Source organism: Schistocerca americana, chromosome 4, assembly GCF_021461395.2.
Source record: "Schistocerca americana isolate TAMUIC-IGC-003095 chromosome 4, iqSchAmer2.1, whole genome shotgun sequence".
NCBI lineage: Eukaryota > Metazoa > Arthropoda > Insecta > Orthoptera > Acrididae > Schistocerca > Schistocerca americana.
In genome coordinates this window covers 481,652,237-481,679,502 of record NC_060122.1, presented here as the reverse complement: position 1 = coordinate 481,679,502, position 27,266 = coordinate 481,652,237, and the positions used below count along the sequence as shown (strand labels likewise).

General features: G+C 37.5%; 1 protein-coding gene across 3 annotated transcripts in view; it reads right to left on the bottom strand.

Moving 5' to 3' along the window:
* Positions 1-27,266, bottom strand: part of LOC124612368 (beta-parvin) — a 112,064-nt gene that overhangs the window by 32,654 nt on the left and 52,144 nt on the right. The window contains exons 1-4 of one of the 3 annotated variants that reach the window (XM_047140533.1): positions 9,444-9,799; positions 9,084-9,215; positions 6,064-6,153; positions 448-621 (exon numbers count right to left, since the gene is read on the bottom strand). In XM_047140533.1, the coding sequence (XP_046996489.1) occupies positions 448-621; positions 6,064-6,153; positions 9,084-9,204 (385 nt within the window). In that variant the 5' untranslated portion in view covers positions 9,205-9,215; positions 9,444-9,799. Of the gene's footprint in view, positions 1-447; positions 622-6,063; positions 6,154-9,083; positions 9,216-9,443; positions 9,800-27,266 lie in introns of those variants that run through there. The other 2 variants (XM_047140532.1, XM_047140531.1) reach the window with 2 other exon arrangements.

Below are 27,266 nucleotides of genomic sequence, written 5' to 3'. Positions count from 1 at the left end.
CAATCTATTTGATGTAATGGTCACTGCCAAGACCAGGTACACAGCCACAACTTCTTATGATATGCAATGCCACAACAGAATATTAAACCAAGTGTTCGTCTGATATGACACTGAACAATGATCTGGAAGATAATGTTCACTTCCCTACCAACTCCGTTATCACTCTGACTCATGGTAACTTTAACCTCCTCAGGAGTGGAGGAGGGAGAGGGAGACGGATGGAGGGAGAGAGAATTTGTTGCCTATTGACATGCTACTTTGAGAGTGGTACCATACTGTAAGACTATACAACAATTACATATTAGTGGTATAATGTTATATGACATCTTGATATATCAAGTTCTTGCATTCTCTATTAAATTGTGCTACACAAATTTTGAGATTTTCTTTAATTGCTTTATGTTTTCATTATAGGAGTAAAGTTACTATTATTTTAGGAACACTTACCCAATAGCTTCTGCAGTACCTGCCCATCATATAAATCTTCCTCAATATCTTTGACTATTATCCTCTGATCTGCCAGTTCATCATTTATCCATTCAATGAGCACTGCAATGAGTTCTTTCAGCTTTGGATCTTCAAAGGATCTTGGCTCTATCATTGACCGCTCCTCATTTTCCTCTAAGAGTACAAATATTGAGTGTCCATAATTGTTATTTTTGCAAAAAATGTTAAGCCAATTCCATTTCATGATATGGCAAGAAAAACATAATGACGATAATGTTATTATTTACCCAAAACTAATTACAGACATAAGATCACAATGCAGCCTGCAGAGCAACAGGAAGTAAATTGTAAAATAAACAATAATGTTAAACACAATGTGCTAATGCTGACAACTTTGAACAAAGCAACTGTACCACCATTCGAGGTGTCAGAAAACAGAAACAGACAGTTTTGAAATATGGTGAAAATACGCCCACAGTCAACACGAGGCAATACAGGGGAAACTAGTAGCCTCACTGTTTTCTGCATAACTCTGATGGTTTGCTGATTCGACCGACTCCTCTGTTAATATCACATGAATAAGGACATGAGTTAAGCTTCTTGCCTTGAAACACATGCAGAGCAGCCACCTAGACTCTAACTTGACACAATCACTATTATGCCTCTACGGGTGAACCACTGCATAATGGAAATTATGACAAGTTAGTTGCTGCACACACCTGCACATATACACTACAAATCTGTGAAGAACTACACTGTTAGTCGACAAGAAGTGAAAAGCACTTCCATAAATAGTAATATGTATGACCGAAAATTAAATAAAGACAGGGATAAATATACTGAATAAGCAGAAAAACAAATAACCCTGATAGTCACAAAGGAAGATATCAATGATGAAAGTACAGGATAAAGCTGAAAGTAAGGTACAAGCAGTTAAAAATAATTACAAACTATACAGAAGGGAATTATGCACTCGATATCTCTGTAACATCTATCACCATCTTGCAAAACTCAAGAGTTTGTGATAATGGCATTACATCATTTAGTTATGATCACTAAACTGTCACAATTTTTTTGCTTCCATCTGCTGCTTCTATTATTATATTTACCTGTGTAAAAATTCAGTGCTGTAATGCAATAATTATTTATAAGTGATGTCAAGCGGTTATTCTACTTGCTAAAGCACGGCTACAATCACCTATGAATTATCATATCACCTCAGTGTATTGAACATTTGCATGTTTTATAACAATTTAATGTTAATGAAAACTTGTTTAAATTATTTTTAAAAAGAATTTCTATTATTGTAATGAGTAAAAGATGGGAAGTAGGAATTACTAACTCATATCTGTAAGTTTTCAACAAAAAACTTATAAGTGTTCAGCATGTCCCCACATTTATAAATTAATTTGCGATGTGTGTGTAAAATTAGTCACATAATTACAATTTATCATGCAAAATGACCCATGGAACATGTTTTTAATTAAGTAACTTATTCTACATCTATGAGGACCATTTCACTAGGAATCAGTGAAAGATACATTAAAACATTTTATTTTCTTTGTACATATTTACTGTGTAATCTTTTTCTCTGAGATGTTCTACAACTTGGAGGATCTACTCACTATGCATCCATTAGAACAAAAAGTACTTCTAACCAAATCTATCTCAACTTGTGTAATTGACCAATGAACTGCCTGCATTATTAAATAGTTTAATTACAGGAAATACTGAGATATGGATCACATCAAGCACTATGGAATAAGGGTGAACTAAAAACGGCGTATGAACTTTGCCTGATAAATTAAACTATGGCCAGCATTGGTACTTGTAAGGATATGAAGAGACTAAGAGAAATTAAATTTAGTTTTTATCAAAATGAAAATTAGATACCAAAAAAATTTCAAAGACCATATGGTCTCAAACAAATAGGTGTAGGAAAGGTTCCAGCTGAAAAGATAACACTAATATAATTGTAGAGAAAAATGAGAAGGAATGTAGAGATCCAACTAACATCAGTGATATTTTTAATCAATATTATAATATTTTTTAATCAATAAAACTAAAATACCAGATTAAAATGCATTGAAAACACATATGTATTCAGAAATAAATTACAAGGTTATTTAGTCTCTCCATTTCTACATAGCTTAAAAGAATACCTACAAGCTAAACAGTAGAGAGGATCTCCATTTAAACAAGAAGTATCTATGTATATATAAACCAGGAGTCATGAATATACAATATATTACGTACGTACTTTATATAAGAACACTGCTGATTGTTCTCTCTCTCTCTTTTCTCTCAAGTGAGAATTGGACAGGTTTAGCACTACAAAATGAGGCTGCAAAAGTGTATGCTAGTGAAGATTAATTAGAGCATGGCATACAGTGCAAAAGTGAAATAGTGAAAGTGTATAATTGTAAAAATGTGAAGATGAGTGTGTAAATTTGTGCAGTATAAAAGTGAAATTAATAACATTTTTATCTTATCCAGATTGTATTAAAGCAATCTTAGATTTGTACTGGGTATTAATTTGAGGGTAATTAAAATAAGTTTAGAGTGAATTAAGGTACTCCAGTGTTACGTTATGTGCATAAACATACTTGATATTGTCCATGTCCTGACTGTTTATACAATGGGAATTGTAAACAGATCAATTAATGAGTAAATAAATAAATAACCAATTCTTATCTTGACATCTTGAGGTGTTGGGTCTTTTGCCAGATGTCAGCATCATACATGACAATATTTTGATGACAAATCATCAGGTGCTTCCTGCAGAGAATCCTGTAGCACCTGATGACAAAGATCCACGTTGTCGAAATATTGTGCATGGACGAAGCTGATGTCTGGCAGAACATGTCAACAGATCACCAAAGAAGTCTGAAGAATTGATTCTCATGTTATTGTTTTCCTTTAGTCGGAGTCACAAACGGAGGTGGCCAAGTTCAGGCAAGTTCTTTGCACTTGACAACACGCATTCTCTGACAGCCAATAAGCGTTCAGTAGTTTTCTGAGCACTTTGCTGTGACTTCCGAAGCCAGCGTGAGCATTAAATGTGATCATAGTGAGTTACTTAGTGAATTTTTATTCTATTTGTTACGAGCTGTTGTGGCTAACAACAGGGGTAAGTGACAAATTCTATATGAACAAGCAAGAGACATAATTTACAGGATACATGCTTTTCGCAAGCATGCAGCAGAAGACAGAGGACACCATGCAGTAGAAAACAGAGGACACCACACCTATCACCTGCAAGCACGCAGCAGAAAACAGAGGACACCACACCTTTCATCTGCAAATGGCAATACTGCAATCGCCCTCTGTGGCTCTACCTGTGCAGACCACCTCCATCCACAACTCTGTCTATGTATGGTACCATAAATTTTATCATATGAATAATTCATAAAATATGCAGAAGTGAGCCATATATGTCAAAGTTGACAATCCAACATGAATATACAAGACATACTCTAAAAGCAAGGAACACCTGTTATTTAAAAAAAACAACTAAAGTCATTGTTTTGATTCTATAGTGGGTGAAAACAGACAACAAAAATTGTTGCTCCTGCCTGTAGTGACGTGTATGCTATATTGCTATTCAGTTTTTGTGTGCAGAAGGATCTATAAGTTTCCCAGATTCATCAGGAGTTGTACGTAGCTTATGCACTAGTAATGAGTGAAGGTAAGGTTAGACAACTGTGTCTATACTTTAAACAAGGTTATACAGGTTGACACAAATAAAAGTGGCCCAGAGGATAGAGTTCCAGGGTACAAAGAAACATAGTAGAGGAAAGGAGCTACAGTACTAATGTGACTATAGCAGATGTCGGAAGTGACCACCATTCATCTCTTGGTACTTTTGGGCTCTGGTCAGCACGTTGCTGAAGGAGGATCAAAGCTGGACTGTTGGAATAGCTGCAGTATCATCCAAAAAGTTCTGCTACAGTTCTTGAAGACTATGAAGGTTGTTGCAATATGCCTTAGACTTGAGGGCTCCCCACACAAAGTAATCGCACACTGACAGATCAGGTGACCTGGGCCGTGACCAGACTGAACTCTGCTAACAACTCTGTCAGGCATGAAGATTGCATAAATGTGCTACAAGATTTGGTATGGATCACGTGGCGAGTGTACACGTGGCCTGCACGTCACGGGGTGTGGTTATAGGCATACATTCGCTTGCTGTCATAGCCATTTATCCGAGCCATTTTTATTTGCCCCATTCTGTACAAATGTGGATGATTAAGAGCAGAATGGGAGGCCCAGTATTCAGACCAATGAAATCATGCAATACTGGGTCAAAAATTGTAATTTGACTGACGAGTAGTGTTCTGGCTAATGAATTTCTTCATACTTGATGTTCCATCATTTACACAACTGATCACAGAAAAGATAAGGTATCAAAATTTGGGAAGATGGGTATTGTAAATGAAAGTAAGATTGGTTTAAAATCCCAACCAAGTCATGGTCATCAGAGGTGGAGCACAAGATTGGATTGGGGAAGGACACTGGCTATGCCATTTCAAAGACGCCATACCAGCGTTTGTCTTAAGCAATTTAGGAATATCATGGGAAACCTAAATCTGGACAGGTGGACAGGGATTTGAATAACTGCATTCTGACCATGAGTCAAGTGACTTACCACTTTGCTCTGTAGTACTAAAACTGCTTGGCAAGCAGTACAAACAACAAAGAATGTCAAACAGACAACTGTGTTTTGAGCACTACCAACAAGATACAGATGATTTGCTTTCCACATTATTACAAGTGATGAGACAATTGCCACACCAACTCAGATTCAAAACAATAGTAAATCTAGTCCAACCATTCAACTTGGCTGAACCAAAAACATTCACAGTCTCCTTACTATAAGTGGAGAAATGATATTCATCATTTACAAGGACAAAAAGGAATTGCTTTAATTGAATTTGAGTCAACAGTTACTGCTGAAGTATACTGAGAAACAACTGCCAAACATTTGTCCAGGATGGTCCTCCTCCACGACAACATGCTTCCACAAACATCTGCCAGTACTACACATAAGATTCAGCATTTCCATTGGGAACTTCTCTACCATCCACTCTAAAGCCCTGACTTCATACCCACAGACTCTCTTCTTGCACTTCAAAGAATGAGGTTATGGACAACAACTGGAAGCTAATGAGGAACTCACGGCTACCACTGTCAACTGGTTCAGTTCTCAGGTGTAGAACTTTCATGCAGTGCAATGTAATGAAAAGTGCTTACAAGTGTATGATGATTGCGTCAAAAAGTGAAGAAGTTTCTAGGGAATTAAAACGGCTAATAAAAGGTTTTGCTAACTCTTTTTTATGAGTGAACAGTTTTTACATTCGAATTATGATATGTATACAAACTAATGTGATCAAAACCAAGAGATTTGGGATAATGTTCCACATTTTTAGCAGAAGGCTAACAAATCCGTAAAAGAGTGTTGTCTGAAATGTGTTTCAGTTACTCTTTATAATTTGTTGTGAATATTTCAAGAGACAAATCATCATTTTAACAAATTATCAGTACAGTACAAAGTTGTCTTTTTATGAAGACTAATACAAAGGCATTGTTCCTTTTATCAGGAGTAGGCTAACTTACCTAGTGCATATTCCTCTGGTGGTAAATCAGGGGCTGTAGGATTTCCAGGTGAGTCAATAGCATATTTTCCTTCTTCTTGCACCTCTTGCACTGAAACATTAAATGCCCCAAAAAGTTTAGAACAAAGCTCAATCTGAAATGCAAGGAATAAAAACAAATATTTTTAAAACTTTGAACGTGAAAACATAAAACACAAGGACTATTTAAAAACATCTGCTCTCGGCCAGGTATATAAAGGGAGCCTATTGGATTACAAAACTGTTATTTCTCAACATTAGTAAACTGTCTTGTATTTTTGTACATTCCACACTGTATCAGATACAAGCAAAATGTTGTTATGTTGCTATATCACAAAATGATTTGTAAACATTTCCAGTACTGTTTTGATATTTCTCGCTCAGCAATGAGATATCTGGGAGTGTATCCTCCAGAATTTCATTGAAAGCTCTTTCAGAACACACAGAACAATATGAAAGTTTTCCTTGTCACAATTATATGTTTCTATATTATCAATACCAGCTTCTTTTCTAGAACATGAAATAAATCCAAAGCTATTCCTCTAAACTCCCAATCTTTCCTAGTTATCTCTTTATGATTCACGAAACCAAATTCATCTGTCATTTTGCTGCAAAGCAAACAAATTGAGAGAGAGAGAGAGAGAGAGAGAGAGAGAGAGAGAGAGAGAGAGTGATCAATGGTTGCCTGGGTACACAGATTGAAGTATGGGGAGAAGAGAAAACATTGTGACACTAGGAAGGGGGAAAGAACATCTTCACAATTAAAAAAAAAAAAAAAAAACTATTAAGACCCCCCCCCCCCCCCACAGCCTTGGCAGCTATGGCCACTGCATCTGATTTAAGAACTAGAGAGTTGTTCAAATATACCGATTACCTCACCAGATCCTTTGGATAAGTCAATACACTTTTCCAATATAAATCTGCCACCAAAGAGAACAAGTAACTGACCAGAATGTCAGTTATCGCCCAAGTCTTGAGAAATCAACACATATCAATTAAAATACACTCTTCACCAAGGCTTCTCTCGCTCTCATTGTAGTCCAAGAAGAGTGGTACCCTAATCAAAGTCATTTCTTCACCTTTCAACATCTCCATCCCTATGCTACTCTTGCTCTCAATACAGACCTTCCTCCACTCCCCAAATCTACATGTAGATACAGCAGAGTCCCGCTAATCTGAACCCCGGTAATCATCCAAACTTTCAGTTAACCCGAACATGAAAAATGTTAGTCTAAGTATGGAAAACTGTGTGGTAAATGGCTGTACATACACACTATTTTAATTTACACAGTACAGTAAACACTTATTAGAAAAATTGGCAAGAAAACATTAGTTTTAAACAATACATAACAATGCAAGAAAAACTGTCAAACCTACTAAAATACAGTGGACATTTTATCCCTACTTTTCAGATGACAAAAACTCAGTCATTGTCCTTTGGCGTAATGAAGACAGTCTGTTATATGACACATAGTTGCGCTATCATCTCATAAACATCAAATCAGCAGGTGTAGCAGTGGGCTGTTGCTCCAAATAGCATAGCGCGAGGTCAAGGGCTTCTGCTGCGTCCGTGTGTGGCACCAGCTCTCCTGGCTCATTGTCACTTCCGTCACAGCAGTCCACTTCTTCCTGGTCTTGAGTCACAGCACCAACTAAATTAGTGTCAGTAAGGTTCTCCACACATGCCCCATCTGCTGCCATCCACACATTTACATCTCCTTCACTAGCTTTTTCACATCCAGGGATTGTCTATCATTTGTAGCAGATTTTTCTCTTCATTTTCAACTAGGTTGTCCTGAAATTCAAGAGACGTCCACAGTTTTCTCCACGATTTTTTCAGCGTATTTTCTGAAATATTCTGCCATACCTCAGTGGCCCAATAAACAACATCCTTCACATTGGTCTTTTCTATTTTGTCCACTACAGGAATGCTATCACCATGGATCAGCATTCCTAAAAATTATTTTCTGTAAATCAGTTTTAATGTTTGCAGTACACGCTCATCCATCAGCTGTAGAAGTGTTGTAACATTTGGTGGCAAAAACTTCGCCACGATTTCTTCATCAGATAATTCCTCAGTGCTGGGGATTGCACGGGGAGACAAATGATTTTCCTTAGAAAACTGTTGAACAGAGGAAACAAACAGGCTGTGAAACCAACCACTCAACAGCTTACCATCCATCCATGCTTTTTTCTGGTTGCGATAATATACGGGCAGGGACTTAAGGTTGCATTTTTTAAAAGCTCTGGGCCTAGTAGGTTTGCCGTTCAGCATTAAAGGCAGCTTGTCATTACCAGCAGCATTGCTGCATGCTAGTGATCTTTGCACATTTTAAAACCAGGAGCATGGTCTTCTACTTTTGATGCCAGGTTTTTTTATTGGCTTCTTGTGTTTCCGTAGTCTTCAGTTTACTAACCTCCAAACTTAAAGACTGTACACAATTGGGCAAAATCGTTACTAACGGTAAAACACACATAAATCTGTATTTCCAAACAATTTTTGACGGCTCTAGTCGTTTAGGCTAATTCCCACTGTTAGAGTTGGCTGTGGTGACACTTGTAGCCAACACCAATGCACTAATGGCCTTATGGTCGAGATTGCTTTGCAAAACAGAACCTTTCAAATATTACTAGGACGTGTGCGTTGGATACACATTATTGTTGTGCATCTTTTTCACACCATCGTTGACAATTACCGATTAAATATTTCACGAAGTGTAAAGGTTCACACACCCGAAATAGGCCCAATTATCAAAGGGCGTTAACTGCTATTAAACAAAAAACCTTTACAGAAATAATTTAACTATTAGGAACACAATCCGTTGCCGATTTACGTCTTTTATACTAAGATTCTCCAATGGCATTCTTCACTGTATTGTAATATAACACTGACAGGAAACGGCTACGCCCATTTTCAAGGGCCAAATATGGTCTGTTCTTCTGGCCAATCTATTTCAGCACCCAGACACAGTAGCAGTACATTCGAAAGAGTTCTTATCTTACCTTCTTTAATGCGCTTCTTTCTTCCTAACGTGCCAATCTTTTCCCAGAAAGATTCTTCTTTCTCATCTTTCTTTGGCGTGGCCACAGCTGGCCTAGGAGACTTTGGCCTCGGGGACGCCATGCTTGATAAACCTGTGAAGTTCGGAACAAGAAAATGTAAACATTCCACAATGCTGATCCATTTCTAGATATTTGCTGACAAGACGAAAAATGCAGTGAGCTGAACGAAACGAAAAAATTAACGCGCGCGAACATTTTTATACACTTAATACAACTTGTAAAAAATTTATATCATAAGTCGAGTAAATCAGCGGAACATTACTTCCATACCAAATCATGCAACTAAGAGGTTATACTAACTTACAATTTCCTGCAACGGGAGATGAGCGGTGAAGATGCGGCTGCTTGTCTCAGTCCTACACTTAACAATGCGCACAGTAGGGACTAGCGCTCGTGGGCGACTTTTGTGACTGTGACATCATTCTTGTCCAGTCTGTGGCTATATATGTAGATGCATGCATATCGTGACAACGGGATAACACTTTTCTCCGCCGATCCATGAATATTTGACAAAATTATTACCGCGGCGCTACGTTTTTATTGCTGCGCGCGGACTGTTGACAAAATTGTCACTCTGAATGCCATACTCTCCGCTCCCCATTTCTTTTCTGACTAATAATAAAGTGGGACGCAATCACGATATCGCACTACATGGCTGAGCACGAAGACGATATCGATAATGATCTTAAAAAACACTAGCACTTTTCAACAAAAACTTAAACGAGTGTTCAGGCACAAATCTGAAAATTAAAGGATAGGTGGAAATCAGTTGACTAATATTTTCAAGTGCTTGGGACAACTTGTGTTCAGCTGGGATTGAAAATTTTATGTTCGTATTTTTTTATGATAAGGCAGGTGTAATTCAAAGTATTCATCAAAATTCTCAACAGTTATCCGAAAATGCTGGAAAAATTTCTTTTAATATTGTCCAAGCAAAAAACTTCCTCACTAGCCTGTCGCTCCAAAGGGGGTATACCCACAAGAGGGTATATTTCTTTATATTTTCTTTTATATCTCATGAGTTCACCATGGAGTTCACAGTATCTGTATACCTTCTCCACACAGGAATTCTGCGATAAGCGCATAGCCGGTTGTTGCGCCGACAGACACTATCAGACAGCTCACGAGGAGTTTGTTAATTTCATGTGTTGATGTCAGCTGGTAATGTGTATAGTGTTACATTACGAAATAATGTTTGTAGCCTGTAGTGTGTGCAGTAACTGGGAATGAGAAATAAATGAACAATGTAGCATTTGTCTTCTACATTATTAAATAACTTCCTTATTAGGGATAAACTGAATCAGGTAGCACTGTTGTAAACAGACTGGTCTTGTGTTTGGGAGCGTGAAGGTTCTAATATTCACCTAGCCATCGTTTTTCACGTTTTCCATTGTTTATCTAATTAACTTCAGGCAAGCATCAGGATGTTCCTAAAGTAAGGCCACAGCCAACGACCTGTCTCATCTTTGTCAAACTAGACCTGTAAGTATGTAAATACCTGTATATATGCATTTTGTTATTGTTGTTGTTATTAATATGTAATACTGGTACTATCATAAGCCGATACCCCCGTAAAACTGATCTACAAATGAATAACTACTGCTACTACGACAACTACTACTACATTGGCAATAATAGTATCGCATGAGTCAATTCAATTGCACACACTTTCTGGTATATCAATTACTCCTATGAACTTCCAGAAGAAAGTATCAGGAAATTATAAGTGATTTAAGTTAGGTTACGTTAGTGTTGTTTTAACGTCCCGTCGACAACGAGGTCATTAGAGACGGAGCGCAAGCTCGGGTTAGTGAAGGATGGGGAAGGAAATCGGCCGTGCCCTTTCAAAGGAACCATCCCGGCATTTGCCTGAAACGATTTAGGGAAATCACGGAAAACCTAAATCAGGATGGCTGGAGACGGGATTGAACCGTCGTCCTCCCGAATGCGAGTCCAGTGTGCTAACCACTGCGCCACCTCGCTCGGTATAAGTGATTTAAGTAAACTGCCAACACTCTAGAGGCAAATTTTATGTGATAAAAGAAGAGCAGTTTTGAATACATTTCTAAAATGAAACATATTCCATACACAGGATGCCAGAAGGGTTAGAAAGGAAAGAAATGAAGATGGTGTTACTCATCTCATTGATGATGACAGAGCACAAGCTCTTGTTGTATAAGGATGGGCTGGAATCCCCATGACCTTCTCATTGGTATCATCTCGCCATTTACCTTACATTATTTAGGAAAATCTGCTGTGGAAGTCCAGAAATAAATTTGAACTTCACTCATCCTGGATGTGATTTCAGTGTTGTAGTCAAAACTTGTATCTGGAAGGTTCCAAAAAACGAATATAGATATGCAAAAACAATGGTATCACATGAGAATCTCTAAAAAAAATGACCACAAATCATTAAGTGATGGAAATTTTTATGGTCCTTAGGTTGACAGCACTGACTCAATACTAGCGTGTGTTATCAACTCTATTGTTCTTTTGCCTTCACTGTGTTGGTTTGGTGAATATCCCTATTTGCAGCAGTTTTAGAGCGTTTGATTGTGACAGACCCCTAATGCATATGGATCAAGGAAGAAATGAGAGGTGTGATTCGTTTACCTTTATTATGAAAGTACTACAGTTTCTATAATGCCTTTGCCTCATATTGGCAGAGTAGAGGTGTGGAAACATGCATCATGGACTACGGAAGCCTTATTACACTCCTAAAGGTGAAACAGTGAACAGCTACTATGAGGTTCTGTGAGGTCTGAAACCCAACATCAATACGAAAAGGAGAAGGAAGCTTACAAAAGGAATGATTTTGCTTCAGAGTACCTAGCTCCAAATAATTTCCATCTTTTCGATCCAGTAGGGGGGCAACTGTGTGAATCTAAGTTTTCGTAGAATGATGAGATTCTGAAGGTGACACAAGAGTGGTTATGTGCAATGTCTGTAACCTCCCCACAAAATTTCGAAAGACAATACTTAAATGTTAATGAGAATGGAACCTAGTGTAACCTGCCAGCAATAATGTATGTCAATTCAATAAAAAATGAGAGAACTAGCAATCTGACCCATGTGTAAGCTGCCCACAAAAATGTAAGACAATTCAATGATAATGAAATCTTAGTGACAATGAAAACGCAAATAGACCGAAATGTCGATCTTAGGCCCTGTTCACTAATTAAACTCAAATTGTTACCTCAGTAAAACTGCATCTGCTCTTATTTTTCGCCATAGCTTGGAGGAAATGCATCGCAAAATTCTTTGAACTTAAGTAAATTTTTTCTTTAAGGAAATGCATGGGAAATTATCTTTCAATAAAATGTTTGTTTTGTTAAAATGCTTGGTTTGAAAACAAAATTATTATTGGGGCGATTCTTGAACAAATTAATTACACTTAAGATGCATTACATTATCAGATGAGCGCAATGCTGCTTCGTTACCTTATTTAAAAAATATACCTCGTCCTGAATCTTGATCAGAGGCCCATGTCGACGCCCGCCGACTCCTCACGCACAACTGCAACTATCTCGCGCGCTACTAGCACGAACGAACTACATGTTCTCGCGACTCGCTACGTACAACAACTGTCTCGCAACAGAACAGAACTCTCGCGCGGTCAAGCGCAGACTACTAACGATAAATAACTCTCTGGTCAGAGATTCTGCCATGCCTCGCCATCGCTGCTACATAACATACGTGTTTCATAACCCTCCACTGGGGGGGGGGGGGGGGGGCAAAAATTTGGCAGCGATGGTGAGTCATTTGGACTTGCCATGAGCAACAAATTTTTTCTCAACTAATTAACTTTACAATTACAGCATATATACAGATATAGAACATGAAGGAAATATGGTGCACATGCATCAAGTACAAAACATATTAGACAATGACAAAATGTGAGTACAAAACATATTAGCAAATCAGAAAAATGTGTATACAAATTATTTGATAGATAACAAAAGTGCACACACACTGAAAAACTCTTTAGCATTTTCATAACAAATAAACGCAATGGTAAAAAACCATGTTGACAAGTGACATAAGTGCACATGCACTGCAGTTGAGAATATATCAGCAAATCACAAAATGTATTAATAAATGGCAAAAGTGCACACGCACTGTAGTACAGAACATATCAGAAAACCACAGAATATATACGTAATGAGTACAAATGGCATAATGTGCACACGCACTGAAAAACTCTCTAATATTTTTACGACAAATAAACCTAATGAGTACAAATCATATTGACAAATGACAAAAGTGCACACGCACTGTAGTACTCTCTAGTATTTTTCTACAACAAACAAACAAATCAAGGAGTGTAATAAAGTGCACATGCACTATAGAAGTCTTTAGTAATTTCAGGATAACTGATCTTATTAACAAATGAAAGGAAGTGCACACGCACTGTATATGACTTTTTCATTTTACAAGAATTAGGGAAGGAATAGGAAGGATTGCGTCATGGTTGTAGCACTTAGGTTGCACGCAGCTGCACTGAAAGTCCATGTCTTTCCACAGAAATACAACACCAAGTGAGACAATTTGCAGTTCTTTTCCCAGAAGTATTTATCAGCGTATCCAAGACACTGAAATGTCGTAGTAGTATTCCCTGTTATCATTTTGGCAGTACATCAGGTACACCAAACAGTGGGACCATAATAACGTCTTCATCGCTCACGGTGGTGGACAGCATGTCGTGTCAACACCACGCTCTTACAAGGCACACCAACGTAGAATTAGTGCAAAAACCAAATATAGTGCTCCATGATCATGAGGATGGACAGGACAAATGGATATTGCAGTAATTCAGGGTAGTTAGCTCAGAAGGTGAAGGACATTAAGTCACATAGTAGTCTTCATTGAGAATTACAGTAGTAGTTTGCGGCATTCATAGTCCAGTTATTGAACATTTCTGTACCATGTATTTAGTATTACAGAATAATGTTCATAAAATGAACTGAATATAGCAATTAGTGGCATCATGGGTAATCGTATTACAATAAACAGTAGCAGTCCTTGGCCAGTTACAAAGCATATTTAGTATGACAGAATAATGTTCAGAAAATTAACTGATTATAGTGAATATAAACCATCAGAAGTCATCATTGAAAAGGAGAGTCAATTATTGGCCTAGCATTAACATAATTCATTTAGTTATACTAATCATTGGCACTCATTGGCCAGCAAGTATTGAATAGTACAAAACATTGTTCATCATTCAGTATTATTCAGAACTCTCTTAAATGGGTAGCATTATTTGGAACTGGTGATACATTTTTTTTGTTAGCAATGCATTGCTTTGGGTAATTATAAGGGAAAGCAAGAAGAAAAAAGAAAAAAATTTGCTTCTGGGTTGTTCCTGTAAATGAAAGTGTGTAACGTCATTCGTCATGAGTCAGCGGTAACAAGGTTATGAAACAAGTAGAGTATATGTAATGACATAGATTTAATGAACAACTGCTTATAGCACATTAATTTCATAAATAATGTCTCCTGCAAAAATATATAAAAAAATGGATTATTAAGCCGAAAGAAGAAATGCATTTTGTGCTGAAAAGTAGTGAACTTCGAATTAACAGGTAGTGAAATGTGTATAAAAAATGTGTTCCATAGCTGTCCTTTCCAAAACCTTCAGTCATTATACTATGCAATATAACACCTGCTGTCAAGGCGAACTGCAACAAATACTTAAATAACTACATAGCATAAATACATAACTTCAATATTATCCTCATCTGTAAAGAAAAAACTTCATTATCCATCACTTCATTATCCATATTATCATAACTTCATTATTATCATCACCTGTAAAGAAAAACTTCATTATTCATAGTAGCGTATTCTTCATCATTACTCTTCATCAGCATTCATTATCATCTGCAAAAAATCACTTCATTACTCATTACACAACTATTCCTTATCTCTAGCATATTTCATCACTAAAACTAAGATGTGTAGTTCTGTCTGACAGCCTGCATCAATCGCCTTGTATTCTGAAAGAAAAAATTAGTTAAGACTGCTGTTCTACGATGTGTAGTATATTCTTGTTAATGCTTGTTAATTCTGATCCATTTACTCTTCCTCATAAGGTTTTTGCATCTTCTTTCGTCTATTCCGTAGTTGAAATTCCCATTTCTGTTTAATTTATTTACTTTACACGTTATTTCTTTCTGAAAATGATGAACAAAGATTAATGTCGTGCATTTACATCATATACTCACTAAATAATGACTGGTTTATAGTAACATAATTAAGCATACAGCATAACATGACAGAAAACGTAATATGTCAAAGACATTGACAGCGTTAAGATGCAAAAATGTACACAGAGTATCACAATGCAGCAGCAAAAAAATGTAAAACAGTCACGATGTTGAGATATCATAGCGCAAAAAAAAATGTCAAAATCAACTGGTGTTTGCTACATCCTAACCATTTCATAGTGCATACAAACAAAACATGAAAACAATCGTACATACATAAAAAAGAAAAATGGAAAATGTGCACGGTCTGATGTGTAACGACAAGAAGAGCGACCTGCTAACCTTACCTTGCCGAGCACTTGTCAAGAAAAAATACGATAATCATCAATAATTAGTCATGTGAATATAATTGCATAAGTGGTCATAAAAATTAGTAAATGGCATCATAGCATGTTACATCATAAAGTGTCTTCATTCAATAAAGGGTTTAATATTGGATATGTGTTGGTTTCCTTTCGATTTTCTGGTTCTCAGAGTTTCGACGTGTACAACATTGGGGTGAGGAATGCTGCGAATCCGATATGGACCTGCGTATAGAAGTTCAAATTTACTGCACTTACCTTTTATTCTGCTGGAGAAATAGTGTGTACGTACTAATATCTTATGCCCAATGTGAAAGTCTCGGCATGTACAAACCTGTTTTTGCTGTCTTCTCCGGCGCTCTGCGGCACGTTTGATGTTGTTCAGCGCAATGTCAATGATTTCGTGGTGTCGTAATCGACGAGATGTAGGAAAGTTTACTAATTCTTTAATTTTGTTTGGTGGTTCAATGTTTTTCAGTATAACAGACGGAGATAGCATAGTGGATTCATTTGGAATGGAATTAATTACATCTTGGAATGAGAATATGTGTGTGTCCCAATCAATATGTCTTTTGTGGCAGTATATTCTACACAGTTTACCAATTTCTTTCATTAATCGTTCACAGGGGTTCGAAGAAGCATGGTACTTGGATATATAGATCGTAGAAATGTTTCTAGCTCGTAACATGCGTGTCCATAGAACAGAACGAAATTGTGATCCATTGTCAGAAATTACTTTCATCACATGCCCTACATGAAATAGAAAATGTTTTACAAATGCTTTCAAAACAGTTTTAGCAGTAGCTTTGCGTAACGGAGTGAAAGTAACAAATTTTGAAGTGAGCTCAACAGCGACAAATATGTAGCAAAAACCTCTATTAGTTCTCGGAATTGGACCAAAAATTCCTACAGCGGCCATATGTCTCAATTTAACAGGTACAATTGGATGTAATGGAGGAATGTGTGACGTTGTGTCTGACTTAGCTTTCTGGCAAATTTTACATAACGCTAGAACTCGTCGTATACGTTTTTCCATGTTGGTAAAATAACAGTTGTGTCTCAGTATAAGAAAATATTTTCTGGCTCCGTAATGTGCGTAACTTAAATGAGTATACCATATTAATTTGTTAACCAGTTCGTCAGGAATGAATAGTAACCAATTATCGCTGTCAGGGTGAGAGCGGCGAAACAGAATGTCATTGCGTACAGTGTAATGGTTTCTAATCGTAACATTATTCTTATCTTGCCAAAGGTGTTTCATTTCTTTCCACACATTGTCTTTATTTTGCTCTTTTGCTATGTCCTGTAATGACGATGAAATAAAATTTTCAAATGCAACTTGCTGAATGTACATAACACTGAAATTTGCTTTGCAGAAGTTGGTTGCGATGTCTTGCTGATTGTTGCTGAGAGAACGAGAAAGTGCGTCTGCTATAACATTTTGTGTGCCGGGAATGTGAACAATCGTAAAATTAAATTCCCGTACATAAAGTTTCCATCTGCTTAATCTGTCGTGAGTGAATTTAGCCGAAAGTAAAAATTGTATAGCTCTGTGATCTGTGTAAACGGTGGTATGTCTGCCATAAAGAAAGTGCCGAAATCTCGTAAAAGCCCATACAACACATAATGTTTCCAATTCTGTAACGGAATAATTTCGTTCAGCTGGCGACAAGATGCGGCTTGCAAATGCGATGTTTTTAAGGGTCAACAGAAGCGTCCGATCTTACCCGTCGGCTTTGACCCGTGACGTAAGCGTGTTGTGGTGTGTGACGTCATTACGGCGCGGAGTTTGATTTGCGATTGTGGCGTGTTTGTAGATGTCTTGTTTTTGTTTGTCGTGCTCTCTGGTGGTGTGTTCATGGTTTTCGTTTGTTTCGTTTGTTTCGTGTGGTGGGGTCAGTTTTCTGTTGCTCAGGTGTTGGATTTGAAGCGGAATTTCTATTAGTGAGTTAATGGTTAATTTAATGCTCATTGCGTCCGATCTCACGCGTCGGCTTTGACCCGTGACGTAAGGGACCTACACATTGATCTGTAGCGTAGCCCTGAATACGAGGTTAGGTTGGGAGTTTTTTTTTGGAATGCGGCCGCGGCAGCGGCCGCCTATGATTCGAAAATATTGATTTGACACTAATGAACATGTATACGTAATATGAAGCAATTTGATGAACATATTGATCTGTAGCGTAGCCCACTTGAGGTTAGGTTGGGAGTTGTTTTTTTGGAATGCGGCCGCGGCAGCGGCCGCCTATGATTCGAAAATATTGATTCGACACTAATGAACATGTATACGTAATATGAAGCAATTTGATGAACATATTGATCTGTAGCGTAGCCCACTTGAGGTTAGGTTGGGAGTTTTTTTTTGGAATGCGGCCGCGGCAGCGGCCGCCTATGATTCGAAAATATTGATTTGACACTAATGAAGCCTGTGGGGGGATGGGGGGGCACTGCAGACTCCCCCCACCGCATAACGACACATGATGATCAAATTTTGAAAAAAAATGAAAAATTTTTTCCGTACCTGCTAAACTGCATAAGTGCCGATGTATGTAGGTGTAAGGGAAGCTTTCGTTTCTTAGTTTTCTATTGGGGGATGTGATCGGTAGGTTCTGTTGAGCTATATAGGTTAAGGGAAGTGTCCGATTATGGATAGGAATGTGTTTTTTGGTATTTGGTCAGTTTTGTGATGTTGATTTATTTCGTTGTTTTGCGTGGTTTTGAATGGCGGTCGGTGGCTACATTTCTGTATATTTAGTTTCTCCGCACCCAAAAACCCCTAATTTCCCACGCTTGTCCCGTTACAGTCATTAGGCTTTTTGTGAAACTTGTGTATTTCAGTGTTTACAATACGTATGCGATGTTTTTATATCCGCCATATTGGAATTGTTTATAGTCGTTTCCGCGGTATTTGTGACGTCATGGGTCAAAGCCGACGGGTAAGATCGGACGCTTCTGTATTTCCGTTTTTAATTACTGTAGAGCCATCTTCTTCAATTTCCTGGAAAATATGTACGCCTAAAGCGGTGTTAGAACTGTCGGTGGCAATGGAAAAATTTCTGGTAAGATCTGGGTGCGATAAAAGTGGCGCATTCAACAAGGCATGTTTCAGGTTCACGAATTCAGAATGTGCTTGCTTATCCCACGACCAAATAGCATTTTTTCCTGTTAATTGGCATAATCTAGGTGTGTCTAAAGCAGAGTGATGAATAAATTTGCGAAAAAAGTTAATTAAGCCCAAAAAACTGTGTAAGTGTTTCTTCGTCGTAGGAACAGTAATGTCACGTAGAGCTTGAAGTTTTTCCGGAACTGGCGCAATGCCTTCTGCTGAAATTACATGTCCAAGAAATTTTATAGAAGTTTTGCCAAAGTGCGATTTACTAAGATTAACTGTGAGTCCTTGTGCACAAAAAGTTTGCAACAGACGTTCTAAAATCAGATTGTGTTCAGACCAGTTAGCTTCTGCAATAAGAATGTCGTCTACGTACGTCGTGATAATATTTTTCGTGCAAACGTGTGTCGGATAGCGTCAAAATTAATAGCATTTTTCGTGAACAAGATTCTGCGTGTCAAAATTATTGCTTACGTTACTGGAAGATGCAACCTGTACAGTCTCTAGTCAGATTCTATCTGACATGTTATTATTATCTGGAGGATGTTGTGGCATTTCTACTATTTGAACTGTTCTATTACTTCTTCCTGAAGTATTACGCTCTGGATAATACCTACTGTCGGGTTCATTCATGAGAATATGTTCTTGCGGATGATTTTGCTGTTGGAAAGACCGACTGTTATTATATGTACGCTGATAATTGTGCTCATCGTTTTTACGTCTGTCGTGATAGTCATTCCTATACGGTGCATTGCGATAGGAATTGTAATACTGTCTTCTCTGTACATAGTTATTTCCTTGCTGCCGTGCGTTACTATTTGTTGGATCTGGGACTATACGTGCACGCGGCGAAACATTAAAGCTTGGTTGACCTTGTGCATTGCATTATTGGTTAGGTATGCTAACCGGCTCGTTTTGTTGCTGTTGTTGTGAAAAACCTCTATTGTTACTAATATGTGATTCCTGTTGCTGAAAATTTTGCTGATATTGATAATTAGAATTTTGTCTGTTATTAAAGTTCTGGTGGTTGTCGTTCCTAAAACGTCTGTTACTTTTGCTATTGAAATTAAGTGCCTGATCATAATTACTGTAAGTTTGTTGGCCTTGGTTGTTATATGAAAAATTTTTGTTCACGAAGGAATAATCTGATTGCTGCACTTCTAAAAGTTGCAACAGATCTCTGAATGCTGAAATGTTTTCCTTCTGCTGACCCGTTAGAAGTGACACTCTTAATGACCATGGTAATTTAGAAATGCATAATTGAATGAGTGCAGATTCACTATATGGTTCACTTAGGTACTGGTTTTGTTGCACCATGTGCTCAAAAAATTGCGTCACACTGGGAAAATTTGAGTTCTCATAATTTGGAAAGCTAATTAACTGATCTTTAATTCCGCGCTGTGTCGTCTTCGACCAATACGCTGACAGAAAAGCATTCTGAAATTCTTCTACTGAATAACATTGTCTCGCGATCGGTCTCATACGAGTTGCTGGTTCGCCTTCCAAAAAACTGCAAATAAATTCAAGTTTATGCGTAACGGGCCAAGTCGGTGGAAAAGCAAAGCTAAACTGTTGTATCCAATCCAGTGGGTGAACCTGTGTTCTGTCATTTTTAAACACTTTAAATTTTCTCACTGACAGAAAATGTTTATAATCAAAATTGCCGTCTCTGTATGATGGAACAGGTTCATGATTGTAAGAGAATCTATTTCTCAGTGTCTGTTCGGAATCTAAGTCGTATACTCTCTGTTGATTACCTAAATTATACGCACTGCGTGAGTCTGACAAATGTTCGCAAAGTGGCGTCTGCTGTGATGTGTTATTAACTGAAATATTTTTCATCTCTGTTACTTCTTGCTGTAAACTTGACAATTTTCTACGCAACGTGTTATTAGACGAATCGATCTCATTAATTGTCTGCTGTAGATTTTGAAATTCAGGTGTGTGATTAAATGAAACCGGTGAAGTATCGTCTGATTTGCTGTCATTATTACTTTCAATAGCGTCAATACGACTGGCCAATTCATCACATTTTTCAGTCAGTATTTTTACCTGATCATCACTTTTAGTGTCAGAAGTATTAATCTGTTTTTGTAATTTACGTGTGGTTTCGTTCAATTTTTTAATGTCAGCTTTGATGACATCGCAATCCTGTGTTATTTCTAATTGTTCAAATCTGTCTGTCACTGAATATCTGCTGTGTGTGTATCTGTTTTTGATTTAAGATCAGAAATTTCATCACGTAATTCCGCGTTCAACTGTTCGATGGTATTAATTTTGTCGGACACTGTAGCAATATTGTTGTCTATGTATGTTTTTGCTTTCGCAAACATTTTACGTTTGTCTTCCTGTCTCTGTGCAGTGATTGTTTCCATTACCTGACGTTTTACTTTATTTTGATCCTGAATAAATTTGCGGAAACGCGTATCACTGTTTTGTGAAGATTAAAACGTTCGTCAATCTGAGTGTTCTGTTGGTCGAATTTCGCGTCAATCTTTTCATCCATTGTGTGCGAAAGTTCTGCTGTCATTGCTTTAAACTCGTCGCGTAATTGTGTAGCCTTTTCAGAGCATTGTATAGCGACTCCGCTAACTTCCTCTCTAAGTGTTTCTGTTGTAGCTGTTTGCATTTTCCTTAATTCTTGCGCAACAGATCTAATTTCTTCGCTACTTTTTCTTGAACAAGCCTCAATTTCCTCACGTAACTGTTCCTTAGTATCATGACACTGCGCGGCAACGGCTGTAATCTGCTCGCTAAGCTGTCTAGAATTGTTGTCTAATTTTTCATTAAGGCTGTCATGCTTTTCATTAAGCTGTTTGATCTGTTCACAAAGCTGTCTAGAATTGTTGTCTTGTTTTTCACTAAGTTGTTTGAGATCTTCATTATTATTGTCTAGTTTCTCATTCTGTTGTTTGGCCTGTTCACTAAGTTGTTTGAAATCTTCACTCTGTTGTCTGAAACTTTCTTTAAATTGTTTGTTATCTTCGCTATTTTGTAGCAATATTGCCATAATTTGATCCGAAATAACATTACCTACTCCATTCTCTCTACTGTTTGACAGTGTATTTGCAATTGTCGCGTTTTGTGTGACCATTTGGTCATTCTGTAATTTACAAAAACGTTTATCAGTCGGATGTACACTGTCAGACACTATTTCGGAATTAAATAAATCCGTCGTACTTTCAGTACATTGTCCATTTTCATTAGAAAAATTTGTCTGTACATTATTTGAATTTTCCAAACCGAGTGTATTAAGCTGAGCAGCGCTCATTCCAACAGAACGCCCCACATCATCAATTGTCGTCAAATTAACAGAGGCGACAATTGAGTTCGTTTGTTCATCAGTAAGATAATAATCATCATTAGTGGCTGGAATGCATTGATTGTCAGTGAACGCAGGATTGGCATCATTACACTGCGTGTCACAATTACTATGGGTCACATTGTTTAAGTCGGTAATTTCATTCATAATACCTCGCGATACACTATTCATAGTCTTTCGCGGCATTTTTACAATAGTCACAATTATTCACAAATGAAATAAGCACAAATGCAAAAAGCAACAAACACAAATACAACAGAGCAACGAATTGCCGATGATCTGAGGAAAGAAAGTCACAAAATTAGTAAAAGCGTTGCGCCAAATGCTAATTATATGTAAGCAAATAAGAGCAGATATCTGACTACGTTTCAGAAGATTCTCAACGAAATACGATCCTGGACCGGGTGTCGCCAAGTGTAACCTCCCCACAAAATTTCGAAAGACAATACTTAAATGTTAATGAGAATAGAACCTAGTGTAACCTCCCAGCAATAATGTATGTCAATTCAATAAAAAATGAGAGAACTAGCAATCTGACCCATGTGTAAGCTGCCCACAAAAATGTAAGACAATTCAATGATAATGAAATCTTAGTGACAATGAAAACGCAAATAGACCGAAATGTCGATCTTAGGCCCTGTTCACTAATTAAACTCAAATTGTTACCTCAGTAAAACTGCATCTGCTCTTATTTTTCGCCATAGCTTGGAGGAAATGCATCGCAAAATTCTTTGAACTTAAGTAAATTTTTTCTTTAAGGAAATGCATGGGAAATTATCTTTCAATAAAATGTTTGTTTTGTTAAAATGCTTGGTTTGAAAACAAAATTATTATTGGGGCGATTCTTGAACAAATTAATTACACTTAAGATGCATTACATTATCAGATGAGCGCAATGCTGCTTCATTACCTTATTTAAAAAATATACCTCGTCCTGAATCTTGACCAGAGGCCCATGTCGACGCCCGCCGACTCCTCACACACAACTGCAACTATCTCGCGCGCTACTAGCACGAACGAACTACATGCTCTCGCGATTCGCTACGTACAACAACTGTCTCGCAACAGAACAGAACTCTCGCGCGGTCAAGCGCAGACTACTAACGATAAATAACTCTCTGGTCAGAGATTCTGTCATGCCTCGCCATCGCTGCTACATAACATACGTGTTTCATGTCACAAAGCATCTTCCAAGATAAAGTTTGGAAGCTTGTCAAGAGGTGAACCAAGTGCCTAGTGGTTGACTGAGATAATGTAGAGAAATTATGTTACTTGCAACGTTGTTTACTCAATAATAAAATTTCTTTTCTTTAAAAGAACTGCCTTTATTTTTTACTTGTCTTTGAGACACAGTATATGTACATCACAATCTGCTAAACATGTTTGACAGTGTCTTGATACACTCATCATAAGATAGTGTAAGAATTCTACTTACAATCGATCCAATTCCTAGGAATGAGTGATACACATTAATGACACTTGTAGCATGTGGACCAATTTCTCAACAACTCAATAGATCGTTTGTGTGGAAGCTATAATTCCTGAGACAGCTATGAGCTCTCAAAACTAATATTTTGCAAATATTGCTGATTTTGTAGTGCAATTAAATATTCTTGGTATACCTTTTACTGATATACCATGAACATTATATAAGCTACAGAACCATGCCTAAACCCTAAAAATTACACTTTGTGGCATATTCAACACAGCTGAAACTGTATACTGTGTCTGACCTAATTCAAGGGGTAAGAGTGCTCTATCTTACAAAATATTATCCAAATAATGTCTTTGAGGCTTTACATTGTGAACTCTACAGCAAAAGTGCAATCTAAACTAAAACTTTATGAGTTTGGTGCATTGCTGTGACTTTTCATTGGGCACCAATTTCAGTAAGGGAATAGTCCTTTCATACATACATTGCACAATTGGGAATGGTGGAAAAATTTACAGCAAATGCTCGCTTTTTCTCTTTCTATTTTTCTCCTGCTCTGGCTATGGTTAATTTTAAAACATGAATGTAAAACTGAATCACATGAAAGAATCCACCAACCATTTGTTTACTTTTTGTTCCTAAATCGTGAAAAAAAATCATTGTAATAATGTGCAGAACCAAGTAAATGATAGCCTATCTGCAATCTCATTAATCGTTATACTTCTTTCACAGGTTTTATTCTTGTTCAACAGCGTCACCCTTGTGCTTACTGTAAGTATTATAGTTAACAACAGTTGTGTTGAGAGAACAAATCGACTGGAAATACCTGGTAAAGACAACAGTAAACGATTTTACAACATATGTCACCATTTTCATCTTCTGGAGATGATTTATTATATATATTGTTACAGCAGAATCAGTAGGAGCCTGATGATACTGTCATATTGACAATTCAGAGGAGACAAGATTAAAAGATACATTTAGCTAGCTCTTGGCTCTCGACTGTATGCTACAGATATTGCTCAAGTCAAGAAAATGGAAATTGCATACACAAGTTATGTGAACAGTTCCTAAAATAGCTGTTTAACTTCAACACTGAATATAATTCTGCTTCATAGAATATAACACATTTGAACAAGAAATTGATAACATTAAGAGTAAATGATTCATTAGTAACAAATGTGTGCAGTGTTGTAAACTTTCAACGAGCATTTTATAACGATTGCTGAATATATTGAGTTGTCAGCTTCAGCAGATGATTCCATGGGATACCTCAGAGAAATTATTGCAAACAGATTCATTAATATGAGTATGGCCTTCACTACACCAGTAGAAGTAATGTCCACCATAGAATCTCTAAAATTAAAACATATTGTGGTTATGATAAAATATCAATGAAGTTAAGTAAAGAGTGTGCTTCTTCGGGTAGTAACATATTAAGCTATCTGTGTAACCAGTCGTTTATCAGTCAAATATTTCCTGAATTTTTGAAATACAATGAAGTTTAGCTTTTGTTTTAAAAAATGAGGTAAAGAAATATAGTCAAATTTCCACTTAGTTTCACTTTTGTCAGCAGTCCCGAAAATTTTAGAAAAAGTAATATACAATCGGCTTTTTAACCATCTGACAGTAAATAATATATTGCCAAAGCCACTGTTTGTATTACTAAAGAATTATGATATTGAGAAGGCCATTTACACATATAGTGAGAATATAATCAATTCCTTTGACAATAAATTGCAGACTACTGGTATATTCTATGATCTGTCAAATTCATTTGACTGTGTAAATCACAATATGCTTTCAAGTAAATTAGAATATTGTGATGTAACAGGAAATGCTGCAAAGTGGTCATGTCCTATATCTCTGATAGGAAACATAGGATGTCATTAAGAAAAAGATATGTGTTATGCTATTTGCCCCACCCTCTTGGGCAGTTATTACATGTGGTAGCCCACAAGGTTCCATCTTAGGACCCTTACTTTTCCTTGTCTATGTCAATGACCTTTCATCTCTAACATTGCAAGATGCCATGTTTGTTTTATTTGCAGATGGTACAAACATTGCAATAAATAGCATATCAAATATCGTCATAGAAATATCAGTTAATGAAATTTTCATGGACACTAATAAGTGTTTCCTAACCAATTCTTTAAAACTAAACTTTGAAAAAACACATTACATGAAGTTCAGAACTTGTAAGAGGTTTGACGCCAGTATAAGCCTTAAGAATGATGACAAATATATAGAAATTGACAGTATTAAATTTCTGAGGTTACAGATTAATAATAAGTTCAACTGGGAGGAACACACCAAAGTGCTTAAACAAATCTCTACCTGCAATTGAAATGTTGTCAGACACAGGTGATATAAAAACAAAAATGTTGGCAAAATATGCTTACAGTAGTGCTGCTGCCTAGTGTTTCAGTAAAAGTCTTCAGTAAAAGAAATGAGTAGTACCATAGAAGCTGCCGTGGAGCATTGGCAGCTGGTAGCCGTCAGTGTGGTGACGTGTGGGCCACAATGACAGACACACAAGGGAATTGCGAATCCAGGAGAGCTGAGCAAAACAGTAAATTGCACCACACAGTGGTAATGATGTAGCCAGCAGGTTGATCTCACCATACCAGGACAGGTAAATTATGGGCAATGTGACTAGGCGCGCTAGAGGTATATAAATAAGCCTGGAGTTTGAGGCAGGGATCACTTCTCGTCCTGAAAACCAGCAGCACCACCATGACACCAGAGCTATGCAAGACAGCAAGACAAATGGGCTCTGCCAGCAGCAGCCGTGAATTTGAGACTGAGCTGTGCATGGCACTGGCACTAAGTCTTGCACACTACTTGGTGCCACAGTCCTGCTGAACTGTCATTAGAGACTGCCGCCATAGACACTAAACTCTTAGAGGTACTCGGCACCACAACACCAGGTACTATCTGGCTCTGGTGCAAGTGCAGTGGCTTGAACCCCTCTACAGCTGTGCACAGGGCCAAGGAGTCAGTCCCCAAATAGAACACTATTTCAGCACAATATGTCACACTGCTGACATCAATAGCCCTGGCCTCCATGGGCTACCAGCCTCAGCAGTTCCGGGCACCAGCTCAGCAGCTATGAGCAGAAACCACAACCCATTCATCGGCACCAGCCATGGGCTATGGGGAAAGGGGTGCTTGAATCATTACAATATATATTGAAGTCAATAAAAGTCAATCTTAATTGTCAACAGTGTTTTCACTGATGACCCACCTTACATCTTTCGAGAATGGATTCAGTCACTCCTCAGAGGTGTCAGTAGTGCCGACATTGCCATTATCAGCAGTAGAAGGTTTGCAACCTTGCATCAGCGATATCCAAGCCAGAGCCTACACTGTCTTCATTTGGGTTGAATGAGACTGTTTTTCGTTCTTGTGTTGTCATGGGATTGAAACTTAGGGGGCGTGGTTATATGAGGGTTATCTTCAGGAGGCCAGAGGAACCAGCTGAAGGGAAAGTGTGGAGATGATGGTTAGTATGTGGAGCAACTTGCTTTGGCGTTCTACCACTTGTGCCAAATCAGTAACAGTTAATTGCTTTCCAAATAATCGTTTTGGGCACATGGTCAAACAATGTGGAAATGCAGGTGGCTAATATTAGGCAAAATAAGTAGGCTGGTAGAGTGCTCTGTGACTACCTGTTCTGTCTGGGTTAT